This window comes from Ornithodoros turicata, chromosome 7 (genome assembly GCF_037126465.1).
Source record: "Ornithodoros turicata isolate Travis chromosome 7, ASM3712646v1, whole genome shotgun sequence".
NCBI lineage: Eukaryota > Metazoa > Arthropoda > Arachnida > Ixodida > Argasidae > Ornithodoros > Ornithodoros turicata.
In genome coordinates this window covers 25,798,064-25,817,675 of record NC_088207.1, presented here as the reverse complement: position 1 = coordinate 25,817,675, position 19,612 = coordinate 25,798,064, and the positions used below count along the sequence as shown (strand labels likewise).

Genomic DNA, 19,612 nt, shown 5'->3' with positions numbered 1-19,612 from the left:
TGGAGCCTTACAAGTAATGAGTGCGCCCTTACAAGCCTTTTTACCCAGCAGCAAAGCACCCCAAAGACCTTCGAAAAGCACGACCCACCTTAACTTGGCACGTCAGAAGGTTTAGCTTCGTTGGAGACTTCGTTTCCTAGTAATGCATGAGAACGCATTGTTAGCACAAAAGAAGGGACACCAAAGGCAAAAGACAAGGGAAAGCAGCTTACATCTGAGTGAGATATGTACAGGTATCCATCACGCACTTCACACCGGCGCTTCTGCCACACACGTCGCATTTTGCCGTCTGACTTCTTGAGCAAGTAGCCCACCTTGGTGCAACCATACTGCTGGTTCCCCTGCAGCTGGTGCAGGTTATACACTGTTGTTCCTACCTGTGATATTGACTTTCGATTATTATGACGGACGGAGACAATGTAACATGACATAATGTTTGATGCACGGAGGAGCAGTAACTACTTTGTAAAGCTTTCAAGACAGTACGAGAACAAGAGGCTGGGGTGCCACAAAAGGGGAAGAAAAAACGAAGGGCTGGGAGTCATGTTTCAAGCACTGAGCTCTTCCTCAGATGAAAAGGACAGAACGGGAGCTAGTTGGACAGGACATTGCACGCACCATCCAGCCAACACCACCTAGACAGAGAAAGCCTGCGCGCTCGTCGACGTGACGTAACAATTAAGAGTCAGCCAATCAGGATCGTGTTTTCAAAGGCCGTAGCCAATCACGAACGTGCTGCCTGCGGTCGTGGCCATGGAGAAGAACCACCGTCGTCTGAGAGTTGTGACTGAACGTCCCCGCGCACTAAATGGAAAAACTTGGAAATAAAGCGCAAAACGGTCTCAATCTTTCCCAAAACTGATTTTCTGGAAAGCGTCTTGCACTTTTGTCTAACTATTTAGGTTTGCAGGTTCCAGCTGAGCTGCAATCATTTGCGGATTCTTGAATTCGCAGAATGGTGAATTGCAGTTGCCGAATTCTGACCCTTAGTTGAAAGAGGGAGAGGAAGCAATGCACATGCTTTCTCTAGCTAGGTGGTGTTGACCCAGCCCGCTTGGAGGGCTTGTAACAACACCGGCTGACAAGGAAACTTTGAAAAGTAAATACGTGTAAAACAGTCTGGCACCTCTTTGGTCTCCAGCGAAGGAGAGTTGCGGAGAGTATTCCTCAGGTCGATCAATTTCTTCCGTTCTTCATCCTGCTTCTGTCGCACCCGCTGCAGCTTACTCGACAGCTCGTGTATGTAGTTGTTGAAGTGCCCAATAGTTTTCAGACCGTCTTGAAAGAAGCTGCAAAAATGAGTCCAAGACACTTGTAGTGCCATAAAAAATTAAAATCTGCAGCAAAACAACTGAGCCATATCAACACACTGATGACATCTGGAAAGTTCCACCTAAGACACTGGATAGTCATAGGGGGGGTTTGTTTGTGTCATGGATAAATGTGAAAGACGGCTTCCTGCATCGACATTGGACTGGATTGGACTGGATTGGACTGGACGGCCATTGGATTCCAAGTTTTACAGCAAAGGGAACAATAAATGCGTAGAAACTCTGCCTGAAACTGATCCAGATATGATGCCACCACGACCTACGATAGATTATGGCGACAATGTCATTTGCATCCCCCGGCACTGCAACACACGCTGGTCACCAACTTGTTTATTACTTCTGTAACTGTTGTAATATCTTGTGCTCAAGCTTACGTTAGGATTTTTGTACACCGTAGTTAGTGAGTGCCTCATGGGACATGGAATCTTGCAAAAATCGTACATGAGTGTCATCACCACATCATATGTTCTAATGGGTTTCGAAATACACGTCCCGTTGCTGCCCTCTACCATGGCTGCGTGTCCATTTCTGCCCATTCAAAATTCAAATTTCAACTGTCCAATCATGATGGAGATCCTGTGGGCAGATGCACGGTACCCCCGGCAGACTGTGCAGGCGGGATTCTGCATGGGGGATGCTGCATGGTCATTATAATCTAGCAGGGTCACGGACATCACGGCAGGTACATCCACCGAAGAAGTCGTGCTCATGACTTAAAGGAGCATAGAAAGGCTATTTCAACTGGTTGAAACCTGCTCCTATTTTATCAAGCAGTGTATAAGAAACATCCAAGCAAAATATTTAGGCTGAACAAGGTTTTATTACAGCGCAATTTCATTTTAAAAAACGGTGCCGTGGCAAGCAGCTTGCGGCATCCGGGCCACTCCCTCACTGCTGTGATGCCAGACCAGCGATGCACCTCATTCGCTGTGGAAAACTTGTCTGCTATTGACAGTGCTATGTGCTACTTGTTCAACATAGCACTCGTTCGCCAGCACACTTGTTCAGAAGTATTTTGCAGAATAATTTAATTTAATTCATTTAGAAAGGAAGAAATTATACAGGCCCGACGTTTTGAACGGAGGACTGTTCTTTCTCAAGTGAAACAAGATTGTTAACTTGTCGCACGGAGAATGCAGTCCATCTGTAAAGACGGTCGCAGGGGAAGTAAAACTATGTGGGGGATTGCGTTTGTCTTGGGGGAACTGAAGGGATGTCATAAATGCTGCTCCTGGGTCCTGTCAAGCGTGTTGTCGCATGCGGCTGGGGGTTGGTGGGGTGGGGACTGTATGTAAGAAAGTAGTCCATTTGTGCTGCGTCAACGACCGTTCGCGGCTGACGGGATGTAATCCCTTCTAGGAGCGGGTGCTTTGTCACTACTTTCTCTCTCCAGAAACTTTGTCTCTCCAGAAAAAGGGGAGGATTGTTCATGAGCGCTGAAATCAAACGTCTGCCTCAGGTGCTACAGCTGTATTTGTTGTGTGAGAACGTGATACAGTGGTCGGACATTCTAACACGGTCCAAAAGATAGTTTGTTTTTTTTCGTCTTCGACTGCTCCTTTAAGGGAAGGACTGTCCTTGCGTTTGCTGACCAAGAGTGAGGGAGGCTCCGCCTCCTGGACACTGGCCAATAGGAGGACGCGGAGGGCAGGCACTTCCTAAGCCTCTGCTCTCGCCTAAGAGATAGTGAAACAGCGTTATCGTTGTTTCGCGTGTCGCAAGGCTTCTGTCATGGCACACCAATCTTACCAACTGCTGAACGAAGCTTAGACAGGAGTGTAGCTACAGTTATTTCGCCTGCCGCAAGGATTCTGCCATGGCCCACCAATCTAATCAATGGCTTCGCCGTCCGTCAACATGGGAACGAGGCCAAGCGGGAGTCGCGTGTATGGCGGTTAACGGACGGCAAAGCCGTAGGTTAGATTGGTGCGCCATGGCAGAAGCCTTGCAGCAGGCAAAACAGCGGCAGCTGCTGGTTAACGGACGGCGAAGCAGTTGGTTAGATTGGTGCGCCATGGCAGAAGCCTTGCGACATGCTCAACAACGGTAACGCTGCGCCATCTCTTAAGCGAGAGCAGAGGCTTGGGAAATGCCTGCCCTCCGCGTCCTCCTATTGGCACGCATCCAGGAGGCGGAGCCTCCCTCGCTCTTGGTCAGCAAACGCAAGGATAGTCAAGGGGACTACTTTCAACAGTAGGCACACACAGACAGCTTGTTCCTTGTCTCAAAATCAGAGCCAGTGAACAGACTGCAATTACTTTTATTTGCCCAGCAACTGCCAATGTAACTGTAAACATGCAAGTTGCTTACTTGTTTTGAGCGTGGTAGAACTCAACGAGATGCTGGAGCAACTCTACACCCTTCTTTGTCTTGATTTCGTTCACCTTTATCAGATACTGTTGAGAAAGAAAGTTCACAACGATTACACTTAACATGGATGGTTATCTGCCAGTATGCTGTACGGTATGCTGTTGGGGTGTTCATGCAATACACCTTGCCAAAACATTTCTATTACAAGCACCGGAAACACTTCAGGAGTCATATTTACCTCACACATCTGCAGCTGGAACATTTTTCTCTCTTTCTCTAACTCATCTGCAATCTTAAAGAAAAAGCAATCAAACTGTGTCAGAAGAGTGGATAGCTCTTGTTCTTTTGAAATATTAACTCAATTTCATATCTTTGTGTATTCATACTTTATTTATTAATACCGCAGGCTGTGTAATTGGCCCAAGCAGGAGGGGTTACAAGAAATTGCAGCTACAAACGGAACACCACAAAAAGATAACAGATGTAAAAAGGAACACAAAATGCTCAAAATATGTGTACTCCTAAGCCTTATACAGGGGCTGACTTTTTCGGGTAATACCCGATATTTACCCCCGAGCTAATTTCCCAATTTCCGGGTTTCACCCGGTTTGTCCCCGAAAGTGTTTCGGATTGAGCAGGTTCTCTCATTGCGAAGCTGCCATCGCGTACGTACAGTGCCGTACTAAAATAATTAACGTTACGAGCTCTGAAACAGCAGAATCTCGACGACGAATCTCACGGGGTAGCGGAAAAAATTTGTATCATCCGAAATTCGTATCAAAAGAATTAAAACCAAAATACAAATTGAGGCAAGAGAATAGACAGTGACTCTTCATTTTCCATGACTGTCAGTGAAAGACGTCGGTCGTAACGCTTTGTGTCTCCGTCTTTGGTCAATGCTGCCCAAATTCGCGAGATGATTCAAAAGGCCCAGCACGTGCTTTCCACCCGCGAGTCGCGTGACAGTGTTCTAAAGCGAGCTTCTCCGAAAACACGCAGGCGTTAGGTGAAGCCGACTTGCGGAATGGTGACGCGTAATGTTGCCAGAGGTTGTCCTGATGTGTTCCATCCACTTGCTCTGGTTACTGTTTTCCCAAGCCAGCCAGTGCGATGTCACACAGCTTCGCGGTTTATTGTTGCGAGGGGGTAAAAAGGGGGTAGAACAGAGAAAAGGTGATAACATTCCGGGCCGTGTAATCCCTTAGATCTTCTCTCCACCACCACCACCAAAGCGAGACTCATTGCCTGCATTGCGTAACATGATGTAAGGGAGTTCGTGGTGAGGAGGGTGTGGATTTCTCTCCCTTTCCGAAAGAAGCAGCAGTATGACTCGCGCGTCATGGGGGGATCGACCCTGTCGCATCCTCGGCTCGTTCGTATCATTTGTAAAGGCAAGATGACGCGTTCGTATCATCCGAACTCTAATACATGGAAAGAATAGGCATTCCGGCCAGGACTGGAAAAGAATTCGTATCATCCGTGATCGTATAATCGAGATTGTACTGTAATTGCTGCTATTCAGAGATGGAATAAGTATTTACATTACCAGCCGCACAGTTACTTGAAAAGCAACAGTTTCATGCTCTAGCTTCAGAGGCTAGCAAAACCTTGGTACTGAGAGGTCAGATCCCAAATTATGGTACCAGTAGAACCCACTGGGTTTATCAGCACCTCACAGATCGACTCGACAAAGCTGCGTAATGAGCATATCTCAAGCGTCAAATAATGTGAAACTGAGAGGGCGAAACGAAAAATACAGCCCGGTTACACACAAACTTTGAAAGGAAAGGGGTGAAACAAAAAAATACAGCCCAGTTACACCCAAATCTTGAAAAAAAAAAAAAAAAACGGTATTTACCTTCCCCCCCCCCCCCTTACCCGAATTTTTCTGAAAAATAAATCCCGAAAAAGTCAGCCCCTACACTGGTTTAACGGAACCTGCAAAACAGCTTGATGGCTCACTCTTAGCCATACCAAAAGGCAATGCATTCCACTCTGGGATGGCAAAAGTTGTATTTAAAAGTTTTTAAAAAGGGTTTTTACACTACATTTTTAGCAACTGTGGCAGAAAAGCTAGGAGGAATGATGAGTAATGTGGCTTATGTAACTTGAATTGCATATTTTTAGTGTACACAAAACAATCAAGTGGCCTAGCTTGTTTTCAATACATGGGTCAAGGTGGTATTCAAGGGCACTGGGATGACACAGAGGTGACACCATTTTATCCCACAAGATTAGTTGTAAAATTTGAAAAACATTATACCTCAGCAGGTGAAATTTCTGTGCGAATAAGCCCAGCTTCTTTGGCTTGCTGCTTCTTTTCCTTTTCAATTTTTGTCCTGAGAGATAACCATGGAAATGCATTAGGAAACATACAGTACTAACCAGATTTTCAGTGCACAATGTACATTCCTCACAAGTACTAGTTTGAAAAAAGTTAGTGTACACAAACACCATTAAAAAAAGAAAAAGTTTATCTAATCTCAGAAACCCTTTGGACCACCCTTGTATGTGCACATGCACACTTTATTTTTTTTTAATGCTCTCAAAGAGCCAAATGGTCAGAGACATCATTCTGGTTTTGAAATCTTACGATTTTGCTTCATAATCCCTCGATGCCTTGTCAAATGGCCGTTTCAGATCCTGTAAATATATGAATCTCCATTGTGATGTGGTCAGCTCTGAGTGGTTTTATATTAGGGACATTTTGGGAAACATACCCCTTTGACACCCCTCAGGTCCCCTTTCAACAGGTTGTCCAAAGGAAACATTATGATGTTGTGCAAGCTTTGCATCTAAACAGAAATGATAAATATTTTTCATGAATCCTGAGAAGAAGCCGTTAGACAGCACAAGGACATTAGTGACACACTTTAACTTGGTGAGCATAAAATGTACCAAAGCAACTATTAAACAAAGGAATTAAGGGACACTCCAGAACAATACAGTCACTGACCGATATTTCAGACTCCAAAAATTTGGACTTTTCAATTTTTCGGACAAAACTCCTGGCACTGTCAAACGCCCCATAGAGCCAATGTATTTCCGCTTCCAACATTTCGGACTGCGTTTCAGACTGCCTGGTTTTTTGCATTCATTTTTCTCTGAGCATGCCTATTTTGGGGGGCTTTTAGTCTTCCAAGAGCCAAAACAGATGCAAAACAGAGCCAATACAGGGCATTTCAGGACTCAATATTTCAGACCACGCCACAAAGGGAAGCGCGCCAACCCGGCCCATGCACAAAGGTGGATGCTGAGCACATGCTGAGCACATGCTGAGCACATGCTGAGCACATGCTGAGCACATGCTGAGCACATGCTGAGCACATGCTGAGCACATGCTGAGCACATGCTGAGCACATGCTGAGCACATGCTGAGCACATGCTGAGCACATGCTGAGCACATGCTGAGCACATGCTGAGCACATGCTGAGCACATGCTGAGCACATGCTGAGCACATGCTGAGCACATGCTGAGCACATGCTGAGCACATGCTGAGCACATGCTGAGCACATGCTGAGCACATGCTGAGCACATGCTGAGCACATGCTGAGCACATGCTGAGCACATGCTGAGCACATGCTGAGCACATGCTGAGCACATGCTGAGCAGCATCTGATCTGAAGCCGGAAGGTTCAGATGACAGTGGCAACGACGAAAAGGTTGCGTTGCACCCCAGTCAACCGCGGCAATCCTTACGGCCGTTACTGCTTACTACACTCAAGGAAATGACACACTAGCTTGACAAGACTACACTAGCAGAAATTCACAGTAGCGAGTTACCCACAATCTGCGCAGCGAAGCAAACTTGTGTCGACAGTTATTTCAAGCCAGTGTGACTGCTTAAATAAGGTATTTTTTTAAAACATTACAAATGCACCCTCCATTGTTTCTTTCGGAGATCTGAGCACACTGGCAATTTGCACGTCTCCAAATGACACTTTTCGCAATTTTTTTTGGCGGCTATTACCATTATATTAGTGAATGCATTTTCCAATGGAATGGGGTGAATCCGGCATGCACTTTCTGTTTCTGTAAAAAAAAAAAAAAAAAAAGAAAGTGATGTTGACTGGGCAAATTTCTGAGTTCAATTGGGAAAATTCAATTTCCCACAAATTAAATTTTATAAACACGCTCAGAAGTCGTGGCAAAATCTCCCCCCGAGAAAAAATCCTGTTGATCCCATAGAGTTCAGACAAGTAGATCTTTCCTAATACAATTTTTTTTCGCTTTAGATGAAACGCCCCGTAGATACTGCGAGAGAAAGAGGTATTTTCACCTTACCAGTGTTTTCATGAGTGCTGATAGTTCCCTGGTCACAACCGAGAATTTCAGAAAAGCTGCACCTGAAAGTTTTTTTATACTTGTCACTGATGAACATTAACTATATTTATTTCTCTTTGTCGTTAACCAAAAATTTTATTAGCACATTTCTAATGTTTTACGCATATTTAGAGCAAATGCTATTGCTGCAAGCAAAAACTTGCAAGAAAATTACATACACTGAATCCTTTTTTTGTGAGAATATTCGTAGGAACATAAAATTAGCGGAAGAAGTTGGAGGCACTGTATGGCATTATGGTACATATAGTATTAGTAGCATGGTATGGTAGTTAGTAGTTTTTCACCCTCGTTTTCCCTCTCCCAAATGCCATACCAAATGTACGATTTCAGGGGTTCGAGCCCCTCAAACCCCATGCCTGGCAATGCTACTGGTACTTCGGAGGATAATCTTGCGTCTAGTGAGCTGGGAGGGTGTGTGTGAAGTTCTCAGTGAAGCTGTATCAATTTAGCATTTGCACATTGTCACTTCCATGCTGCTTCGCATTACTGTCCTGCTTCACGTCACTTCTGCTGTGGAAAGGGTTTCCGGAAACGTACTAAAGCTAATAGGGGCCTGTTGTACGAGGTTTGGGGGCGCTCCGAACCGCATTCTGCAGCGCCAATTGTGGTCGTGTAGCCGGAGGTTTGTTCGTTTACGGGCATGTATCGCCTACACTGCGGATTTCAAAAATCGTGGTGCAATGATTTCCACAAAAGAGGTTACGTTCCCGGTACAGCGGTAAAACAGGGAACACGGCAGACACGACCGTCTAGTAAGGGCGCTCTGTACACGAGGATAGAGGTGGCGCTGCAGTCGCTGGGCGAACCTTTAGTGCAACAGGCCTATGTAGCGTACTAGGTAAAAAAAACCAAAAAAAACAGTGCTCATCTTCAACGTGAGAACAACAACAACAAAAAAGCACTTCTACAGTTTCTGCAGCACATAACATCCCCGCTGTAAAAGACGGGTGATGGCAGTGTGGCAACAAAGTGGTGTGCCTTTGATAATTTGCCTTGTCTCTCAAAGGAAAAGAAAGGTGAACTGATGGCGCAGTTTATCTCAGCTGGATTATAGTCGCATTCCATTCTGGACTGATATTTAGCGACACATGGGAGGCAGCTGAAAAAGCAACGACAAATGCAAGAATGTAATGGGCCGAATATGATAGTACCTATATCTTGCTCCTGGTCTTTAGAAACCGCGTTTGTTCCCAGCCGCTCCAAGGCCTTGGAGAGGTAAACCTCATTGTCCACATGAGCTGCAAAAATTCAAATGATATGCACTGATGTGATACAAAAAAACATTCAGCTCTGGGCACTGACTCAGATGCACTATCTGCTTTCATAATACATGCCTGTCACAGTGCACAAGTCTTCAAAAATGGTTCCAAATGCACATAATATGTCGTATAACCACCGCGTAGCCACTACTTTCGCTAGGGCTAAGACAATGTTACAGAAATAGTTCCTTGACGTAAGTAGTCAGGTATGGCTTGTGTATTGACGAGTGTACAGCTATGCATCTTAGAAAAAAAAAAAAAGAAAAGAAAGGAAGGGATGTTTCGTTCTAAACTTCGTTCTTCTAGCGTACACTCTTAAAAATGAACTTCACCACATAGCACGCTCCTAGCCAACCATCACCCCAAATGACAGCGTTCTCGCTCTAGATTTGTTGAAAACGGGAGGAGGAGCCTATTTTGTGCCGTGCATAATGGCACAAAATAGGCTCCTCCTCCCGTTTTCAGCAAATCAGGGGCGAGAACGTTGTCATTCGGGATGATGGTTGGCTAGGAGCGTGCTATGTGGTGAAGTTCATTTCTAAGAGTGTAGAAATAGTTTGAGTATCAGGGTTGTAGCTAAAGAGAATGTTTCGGGGGCTTTCATAAGGGGAGACCAGTACTAAGCGTGCTGCGATTTCTTCATGGTCGGCTAATGGGGATTCACCTGAAATGCTCAACACATTGGATCCTCATTGACTAGGAATAACCTATGGATAACTTTGTGATAACCAAACCAATGCACAATTCCATTTATGCATGTTGGCACTGGTCAGTCATTCTCTTTTCCTTTTCTTTTTTTCTATGACAAATGATAAAGGTGCATGATACAGCTACTAGTACGTAGCCATGCTTGCCTTTGAAATCTCAAAACAACAAACATTAGGAACAAAAGGATGCAAAGCAAAGTACACTGATACGTAGATGCTAACTTATGAAAATATGATATCAAAGCATGCAAGATGTATAACTGTCAAAAACAAAAAGGAAAGATATTTTGCACCCTTCAACATAGCTTGCATTCCTTCTACTATGCCTTGCTTTTATTTAGGCTCAGGGAAGGCTTCGGGGAGCATGCTACAGCGTGAAGACGAAAGAAGTTTATGAGACGCGAAAGAAGTTTATGAGCTGACTGTTTATGTTGAAAAACATATACACTCATACACTTGACTCATTGGCATTATAAGCGAGACAGAGCAGCAGTCTTGGAGAATCTCCCTAGCAGCCAAAACTGGCTGGATTCCCATGCAGTAACTGTATCATGCACTGCATCGCAATACTGTACATATACTGATGGAAGAGACTACCACCAACACAGCACTGAGAGAGCACAGTTTCTGTACGAGGCAGCACTCACTGTTCCCACTGTTGTACACTGCTTTGATGGCTTTCTTCATTTTGGTGAGGCCATCTCGGTCAAAATCCAAAGTCTGCAAATGAGAGAGAGTGAGAAATGTGATGAAAGCCCTTAACAGTACAATTTCACAGCAAACGTGACGAGAGAAAAGAAATGCAGCTTTTTTTTTCGAGGTGCCCACTAGAATGACACCAGGGGAATAATAAAAAGATTGGCATAATGCACATGCACTAACCATTTTCAGTACCTTATTAAACATCACCTGTACCCTGTGAATGCAGGTGAAAGTGTAAGGCCCTTTCGGCTATGCATTTGATAAAAACTGCACTTTCTCACAAGAATGGAAAAAAAAAAAAAAGAAAAGAAAAACCTTGTCACAACAAGCCCTAGCTTCTATGATGTTATTCACAAAGCCATGTACCAAATGCAATACAGGTGTATGTGAATATTGACACTTTGGAGTTCGGCATTGAATTTACTATACTAGTTCAACACCTGACCAGTTAATAGTATATAACACACAATCACATTTACACCAGTGGAATCACACATTACGGAATCATCACAGTAATATATCTTGTAAAGCAGGACACTGCTTGTACCTAAGCATCTACGGGGCTTCAACTGCATGACATGTCATAAAGGCTTGAGATTCCTATAACAAACACCTTCCAATGCATCGTTTTATGTATGTGAGTTTAATAAACTATGTATTCTACTTTTAGTAACTTCAAACATTCTCTGTATAAAAAAAAATTATGAAAAAAAAATGCTAAGCAATCAATTTGGTGCCCAGTACTAAAAGGTAGGATTTTCTTGTGGCAATTTCAGAGTTATGAGTCTATCATATAAACACCGAGATTGGGTTACAGCAGCCTAACGGAACTTCAGAACACCGATTGATGATTGGCTTTCCTTTCCTCGACAAAAAAAAAGAAAAAAAAAGAAAACACACACAAAAAAAAGCAAAAAAAAGAAAGAAGTCTCGAAAAAATTAGAGCAAGGAAATCCAGCGTATTTTCTGGCCAATAGATATAGTACTACACCAGGAACTTTTGCCACGAGCTTTGCGCAAAGCAACATCCAGAACAACGTGCAAAGGGTATACACATACACCAACAGCTATTATGTATTGGTGCCACATTTCCTGCTCCTCTTTCATACAGGAACTTGATTGATTATAATGTCACAGGGGGAGGCTTATTTCATACAATCCAATAATGTGGGTCTCTTAGACCTTGAAACGCAGCATAAGTGTTGAGCTGAAACATTTGCAGAGACTTTCTCGGACAGTCTGGAGCCGTGAACTGCTTTTAAAGTGCCACTATGGACTAAATCTCGTGTCTTCGGAATCCTACCAAAGTTATGTTACCGAAATCTTCCTGCATCACTTTACATTCCTGCAAAATATTTTGGCTCTACGCGATGCGAAAGCTAGAGAAATTTAATTTTTATTTTTGATAACTGTGACGTCACGTTATGCTCTGACAGAGCGCCCGGCTCTCATCTGGCAACATTGTTGCCCTTCGAGTCTTTGGGAGAGGGGGGGGGGGGCTCACTTTTTGCACTCCGGTAGTGGAGCCCCACGTGACATACCATCCAACCGCACCGAGCTTGGAGAAAACACAAAGGAGGGATACGACATCTCTCCCATTTTCCCTTCTTTAGATCATCCTCGCGTGACTTCTCCACCACGTGACCCGCCACGGATGCTGGTGTCGCTGATAGGAGACAAATGCCCTCTCCAGAACATGACATCATTGCAGTTGCTTATGATTACGTCACTTGCTCGTTGCTTCATCGAAACTTGTGGAGGCTCAGAGGATCTTCAAAAATTGACAGAAATGCACAGCGTTCGTAAACAGGATTGAAATTTCGCATATAGAATCCTTGAAACGCCTTCTTTTCACAGACTAAATAAAGTAAACGCTGTTTTCCAGAGTTCGGAGTGGCACTTTAAGACAGCAAGGGATGTTCTGAGGCTGGAACACAGAAGAAAGGACAAACACAAAGCCAACACAAAGTTTTAAGATCTGAGTTAATTTCGATTATGGTTTCACGTTATAATAATATGTGAAAAATCATATTCAGCAAAGCTTTTTAGATGAAAAAATAACTTTAAAAAACGTGTGAAACATGATTTTGATTTCATGGTGACAGAAGCACAACCAGGGGCATCTCTGTGGGCCGGCAATAGGGTGGGGGGAGGGGGGGGGGGAGTAAGGCGACCGCCTTAGGCCCCGCGCACGAAGCCCTCAATCACGGATTACTTTTTTAAAAATATCAATTATGCACTTAATCGTCTGACACAGGCCCCGCACACCCCTAGCACACCCCTAGCACTGGCCCTGACTACAGCATTGTACGACTAACTAGAATAAAGGCAGCTGAGGATAACCTCATACCTTGCCAAAACATACTTGGCTGGATCTGTTTTGAATAAATACGTTCAATATGTGAATTAGTATGTGACCACACTCATATCAAGAGCCAGTGCATATATAGGATGTGGCAAGTGGGGACACTGGCCCTGGGGTCCACCTGAGGGAGATGCCTCGCAAACTGGGTGCGGAAATAGAAGGAACTGACAAAAACAACTTTAATGACATCAAAACCAATTTGCGACAGCTAAAGCCAGGAAGGTGAGGTTATAAATTTTGTGTAATGTTGTCATTTATCTTCATGTTTGAATACACTACAATTAGCAAGCTAGTTAATTAGCAGTAAGTTAAATAGTTAAGCTAGTTAATTAGCAAGCTTGAATTGGGTTTTAAGTTGATAACATGGTAACGTTGTTCCAGAGACGGGTGTCAGGTGCTCCGACAGGAGTGCAATCGCACTGCCTGCCATGGGCACTGTTCTTCCCAGACGCGCCACCGTCAAAAGCAACTCGGAACCTCTCACACGGCTCAAATGGTGAGTTTGGTTTCATATATCATGTTCTGTTCTCTACTCTGCACGATAAAGCATTATCTGTCAGCAATTGGTGACAATAGACAATTGTCCTCTCGCATCACAGAGGTCAATATCTCCGATTTGTGCATGATTTTCATCGTGGGGTGGTGCCGGAATTCCGTAGGGGCGTTGCAATACCCATATCTGCAGCTTTCCAGGCTCTTTGGCCTTCCTGGCTGGTATTTTGAATTGGGGGAGGAGGGGGTACAAGATCCTTGAGGAGTGTCGCCAGGAAAATTTCCAGTCAATATGACTTTACTTGTGTGACCACACTTCAATGTGACGGCGCAATAGTAACCAATCATGTTAACCACCGAATAACAAGTAATGTAAATAGGTATCCAACAGGATAACTGCGTGGTGAAATAACAAATAAATACATAAATACATAATGCGATGGAGTAGAGAAGTTTCCATTTGAATTGCGCAAACACAGTCTTGTGACACGACCTTGACTATAACTGTGCATCAACGGGGTAAACAAATGCAAGCACCTCATTATGCTTTACGGGTGTGTCGTTCGAGGCGTCGAGATGTGGTACCTTTATGCTCTGTGTCTTTTACGTGTGTAAAACCAGAAGCGTTACGTAGCACCTGCACAACCTGTATGCGCGCATGAAGCCGCGATTCGTCTTCACCGACCCACTTCACCCACAGTATAAGTAACCGCACAAGAAGGCGTTGCGCGTTAGTAAGAAAATGAAGTTCCAAATTGAAAAATTATCGAACAGGCGGGTTATACTGAGTGTTCTGATTCGTGCGGGATTGCAGCATTTACGTCCACGGAAAGAAACATCTCGCACTTGAACCTCTTGGAACCGTACATTACATTACCTCTTCCAGTATGCCAACACTTTGCCGACAGTGGTTCATCTTCCCCACAAATGTGGACGTGGTGGGTGAGTTGTAGTCCTCCTGAGTCTCAGAAACGAACTCATCCACACTCATTATCCCAGGCATGGTGGAGGCTACCACTGCAATCCCAAAGACGATCGCACAGGATGTCCTATCGTCGCAGGATCCGGATTTCCTTTAAGGGTCCAGTTTCCAAGCACATATAAACTCCTGTGGCGACGCAAGACAAGGGCTTTCTTCCTGCATCTTAGTCCAGAAATTGTGGTACAGGATGACTAAACACGGGTTTACACAGAGAAACCCTAGAGGTTGACATGCCACTGCATTGCACCCACTTCCACAAGCACAAATGCTCCATGTACACAGGTGGGTTTCGCTTCGACAAAGCATTCGAAAGATTTCGCTCTAGTGGCGCTGGGGTCGCTGGGGTGTAGCTTTCAGACAGCTACTGGTGAATTTATTTCGGCTGAATGAATCTATTTCGCTTGCTCGCGTTTGGAAGCAGGTTGGAAGAGCATGACTGGCAAGATGTGAAGTCGTGTATCGGGAAAAAAAAAATAATTGCTCATGACTCAGCTAACTGTACGAACGTACGAACTGTAGATCATCATCAAATCAAGAGGGTAGCTAGCATGGTAGCTAGGGTACTAGGGAGGGTAGGAGGGCAAGAGGCAGCCACTGATCTCCATGTATACAATCTTTTATATATGTATTTTACAATCGAGATCAATGGAGGCAGCTTGGGCTTGGGTCTTCGGTGCTCAGGGAAGGCGTTGTGTAGCTCTGGCTCTGGCGTCTGTGGCGACCGCGGCGGTGAAATCAGGCAAAATATGCGCAAGGCAAGGCGTAAGGTAAACGGAAGGCGCGCCAGTTTCAGCGTGTTGTGTTCTTCCTGTTTTGCGCCGGTTGTTGTGCCTTGTTGCGTGTCTGTTGCGAATGGGAAGTGGTTTAGTGTGCTGTAATACATTGGAGCGGAAGAATGTCTTCGTTCACGGCACTAGATATAGCAGTTCAGGATCTGAAGTCACTGAAAGATTTTATGACGGAAGCTAAGGATGCTGTACGCAGCATGGCCAACGAAATTCGCGAAACACATTCGGGTACGTTGTGAAACCAACACTACGTAAAGCTGTCATCTGAAATCGCAGTATGCACGTGCATTGTGTGCATGAACCTCTTTGTATAGGGTACCTGCGCAGCTTCTACGCCCATGAGGAGATCACAATTTCTATTGTGAACCATAGTGGTCTGAAATACAACAACAGCGTATCCTCTGACATGGACCGACAGTTTGGAAGCTGTTGGCCTCATTATATAACCACAGTCTGCTTGCTTCAGTAGTAGTAATGCGTGGCATTAAATCCCAACATTCGAAAGACAAAGTGAAACACGTTATTCCCCACAACACTCAGTGGCCTTCCAGTTACTCTAGCTTTACTATTACTACCTACAGGAGACGAGGTGAAAGAATGCTTTGAAACCCTGAAAGAGTACATGGTGAGCATCATCAACATAGAGCAGGACGCAAGAAGTTTGGTTGACGCAACAGATGCAGTTAAGCAACAGGTAAAATAAAGTGCTGCATCTCAGGACATTGTAAAGTTGCATGACATGCCTCCTTCATACACTTGCTTGTCTGTACAGCTGCATGCTGTAATGGATCATGTCTCTTCACGAGGTCTGTGACAAGAGCAGAACTATAGATATTGTCCTTAGGGGTTGCAGCACATATTTTCATTACCGTTTCCATTTTCGTTGCTACCATGTTTCCGTTTCCGATGCAAACCTTTCAATTTTGTTGTGTTGCTGTTACAAATTCTGGTAATGAGATGGCTCTTACGGAGGTGCATGTCAACACCCATATCGGGTCTGTAATTTTTTTCTAAGCACTGCTTTGGATAGGGTACGTAACGCATACTTGCCACAGACATAATTTCACTTCTGCAAAATTGTACACTGTCTGGGGTTTAAAAGGAAATCCGTAGAAATATGTTCGCAGCATGTACAGTGTCCCACTGACGTTCAGTGACTCTACGATGGCCCGATAGAACCTCTTTTCTAGATCGTACCTAGAGACCGGCACCGCAAAGATGTGATGCGAAGGAAAAGGTTGTGGTTTTGTGTACTCAGGCTATCATGTGTAGGTCTCTTGCATGTGTTCGTGTCAGTGCAGTGGTGTAGCCAGAAAAATATGGATAATACTTCATGGTAAATGGGTGAGCCATCTTTGCTTTTTCTGCCCTTTGGCCACAGGATGGACTACATTTTTGCTTTGTTGACCACTGCTGATGCGTTATTGAATTGGATGACTGTACTTACCCCATTTTTAAATCGAGGTAAAAAAAGTGTGGGTTCATCAAGTGTGGTCCCTGAAGCATGAGCTCACAGTTCGGAAGTCATGGGTTTTTGCAACACCTTTGGAGTTTGTGGCAAATTATATCCCACGTGCGTAATTGTGCATGCCAGGGCAAGCTGTAAGAGAGGCTTCTCTCATCATCAGAGTTAAGTTTACTTTTCTTGTTCTCCAGGCTTTAACGGATCAAGTAACAGATGTTCAGTTGAAGAACCTCCTCTCACAACGCTTTGCCGCTGTACACTCAACCCTGAAGGATCCACGCCAGCAGAGATCATACAAAGACCTTCTGCAGACTATTGAGGCGGGCGATGAAGAAGGTAGCCTTTACAGTTTTCTTTTTGTTTGTGATGACTTTATTAATTTTTTCTTTGCCTGAATGACACATGTGCTAATTTCTATTGTACAGTATAGGGTGTTTTTAAAAAAAAATCCTTTACAGATAAAAAGAAAGATCTGTGAGAGCAGCACTGATGCCATTTTTGCAGGGGTGTTACACGGCCAGGGGGACATCCTGTGGAAAAGTGCATTTGACTACTGAAGAACTATTTACCTAAAATTCATCAATTTGCTTTTTAATTAGATGTATTCGAGAAAGTGTGGCACAGCGGAATTGGTGGCAACCGTCACTTGGATCCACCCTCATTTTTAAAAACCCTGAAACGAGGACGAAGTATGGGTTCGTTCCAGGATATTTAAAAAAAGGGGGTGCATTTAAATAATGGCTGGCTCCAATTCTGCTATCTTACATTTCCCCTAAGATATCTAATTAATAAGTCAATGAATTTATGAATGTTAGGTAATTATAGTCGTCCAGTAGTTACACACGCTTCCCGACAGGATGTCCGCCTGGCCATGTTACCCACCTGCAAAAACCGCATCTAGGTAGCTCTCGTAGTTTTATTGTAAAAATGATGCCTTGTACGTTACTTTATTTGTTTATTTGCTGTTTTAATTATGCTTTCTGCTCTTTTACCCGGGTTCAGTGTGGCAGTTTTCACACGTAAAGCACAGTTAGAGCACTGCACGGGTCACATTCTTAGGCCCAGGCTCGATGGCTCCATGCAGGTCCGGGTCCGAGAAATGTATAGGCTACCTGGCCTGTAGTGGGTTGTAAAAGTCGACCGTGGCTAACTAGCAGTGACGTAACACAGTTCTTTGTTTACACAAAATTTGTATGCCCCTCTTGTAGCATCTAGAGCAAGACGCAGCGATGCAGACGTGAGCCTTCATGTTTCGGATGAGAACAGAGTCTGGAAGGACCCCATAACACAGTGTAATGTGAAGATGCCTGTGAAGAATTCCATCTGTGGGCACATTTATGACAAGGAGAGCATTGGCCTTTACATGAAGGCGACAAGGAACCCGAGGTATGTTGGAACACACTTGAAATCTGTGCAAGCTCCAGATATTACAGTCGCCAACCCATTAATTCGGACTTCCCAACTTCTCTTTTTTTTTTTTTTTTTTTTGACAAAACTGTTGGCACCATCAGACGCCCTATGGGACCAATGTACGATATTTCCGGACCAATAATTTGGACCATTCCTCGGAAGGTGTGCTTGATTATTCTACTCATCTCGCTTCAAATCTACATGGTTTGGGGGGATTTACCGTCTCCCACACGCCAGAAATATAGCAGAAAAATGTACTCCCCCACCCGATAGTGCATAGTGCTTTTACAACACGAAGGCCATTTCCGACCTGACACATGCGTAGAAGCGCAGTGCGCGTACAGGACAGATACGGGAAGGCAGAGCTTATTTGCGTGCGACCAAAACCGAATGCTCCTCTCCAGACGTGTTGCAAAAACTTATCTTTCAGTACAAAAATGCTGACCTCAACTTCAGGTGAGGATGTCGATGATGTTGCTAGGATAGACGTTTTTAGTAGAGGCGAAGACGTAAATTCACCGACGATCGAGACCAACGTGACATCACCATTTGACACTTCGGCAGCGTTAGCATCATCGTCGTCTTTGGCACTGACAACATAAAAAAAAAACTAAAGACAACAGCAGCGAGGAGGATGCCACTGACGTATCCCCTTCCACAGGGGCAATCCTTGCTGTGGTGACTACACTGATGATGTACTCGCCGAAATTTGACGTGATACTTTGCTGTGCGTAGCAATGCAGACACATATGGACACGCTTTTTAAGTCACTGTGAATATTCTGAGTGGAGATTTTTGAAAGAAAGTGGATTTATGCAGTTCACTGAAAATTCGGACAAATTTCGCGGCTCCTAGAAGTCTAAAAAAATTGGTTTGGCGACTATATTTATTTCTCTAGTATGAAATTATATATATTGTATTTATTAATTTATATTATTTTGATTATGTTATTAAATAAGTAGTATTTATTTTTGTGGCATTTGAGCTGCATTGCTCCGCCTTCAGATTTTGAAGGAATTTTCTTGTTACTATATTCGATTTTCCCTCGTAACCATCACTTGATCATCACTAAAAACCCGAAAATGAACTCCTTTCAGATGGTCACGCGCTGAGGTTTCGAGTGTGATGCTCCTTGGTGAAATTCTTCTTTATTGCTCGCAGGTGCCCATTTGTAGGCTGCAACAACCGAACGTCTCTGCTCAAGACGGAGCTTGTAGACGACCACTATGTATTGCGGAAAATTCAAGAAAGCCAGAAAGCCAACACTTGAGTCACATTGTACATGATGGCAGATGGCATTAAAGTTATTTTAAAGGACTGAAATTCAAACGTTGGCATCTGTGCTTATTGAGCTGTGATGATGATGTCATTGTGTAAGTGACTTAAATTTCTCAGTCAAAGGAACGTGAACTTAACTGGGATGGATGTTTCATGTTGTCCTCATGTGGGTAAATTT

General features: G+C 44.1%; 2 protein-coding genes across 6 annotated transcripts in view; one reads left to right on the top strand and one right to left on the bottom strand.

Annotated features, from left to right (window-relative positions):
- Window positions 1–14,782, bottom strand: part of LOC135400696 (arfGAP with SH3 domain, ANK repeat and PH domain-containing protein-like) — a 41,643-nt gene extending 26,861 nt beyond the window's left edge. For all 4 annotated transcript variants that reach the window (XM_064632542.1, XM_064632543.1, XM_064632544.1 and 1 more), the window contains exons 1-12: window positions 14,389–14,782; window positions 10,600–10,672; window positions 9,138–9,224; window positions 7,927–7,988; window positions 6,362–6,436; window positions 6,235–6,284; window positions 5,905–5,980; window positions 3,880–3,933; window positions 3,642–3,727; window positions 1,127–1,289; window positions 213–377; window positions 89–136 (exon numbers count right to left, since the gene is read on the bottom strand). In XM_064632542.1, the coding sequence (XP_064488612.1) occupies window positions 89–136; window positions 213–377; window positions 1,127–1,289; window positions 3,642–3,727; window positions 3,880–3,933; window positions 5,905–5,980; window positions 6,235–6,284; window positions 6,362–6,436; window positions 7,927–7,988; window positions 9,138–9,224; window positions 10,600–10,672; window positions 14,389–14,514 (1,065 nt within the window). In that variant the 5' untranslated portion in view covers window positions 14,515–14,782. The remainder of the gene's footprint in view (window positions 1–88; window positions 137–212; window positions 378–1,126; window positions 1,290–3,641; window positions 3,728–3,879; window positions 3,934–5,904; window positions 5,981–6,234; window positions 6,285–6,361; window positions 6,437–7,926; window positions 7,989–9,137; window positions 9,225–10,599; window positions 10,673–14,388) is intronic.
- On the top strand, window positions 14,619–19,485 carry LOC135400698 (E3 SUMO-protein ligase NSE2-like). 2 transcript variants are annotated; one of them, XM_064632547.1, is made up of 5 exons: window positions 14,619–14,775; window positions 15,863–15,975; window positions 16,938–17,082; window positions 17,955–18,132; window positions 19,318–19,485. In XM_064632547.1, exons 1-5 carry the CDS (start codon window positions 14,724–14,726, stop codon window positions 19,424–19,426), a joined length of 597 nt encoding a protein of 198 aa, XP_064488617.1. In that variant the 5' UTR covers window positions 14,619–14,723; the 3' UTR covers window positions 19,427–19,485. The 2 variants fall into 2 exon arrangements, with proteins under 2 accessions (XP_064488617.1, XP_064488616.1); XM_064632546.1 differs by lacking the exon at window positions 14,619–14,775 and adding an exon at window positions 15,248–15,509.
- The last annotated feature ends 127 nt before the right edge of the window (window positions 19,486–19,612 follow it).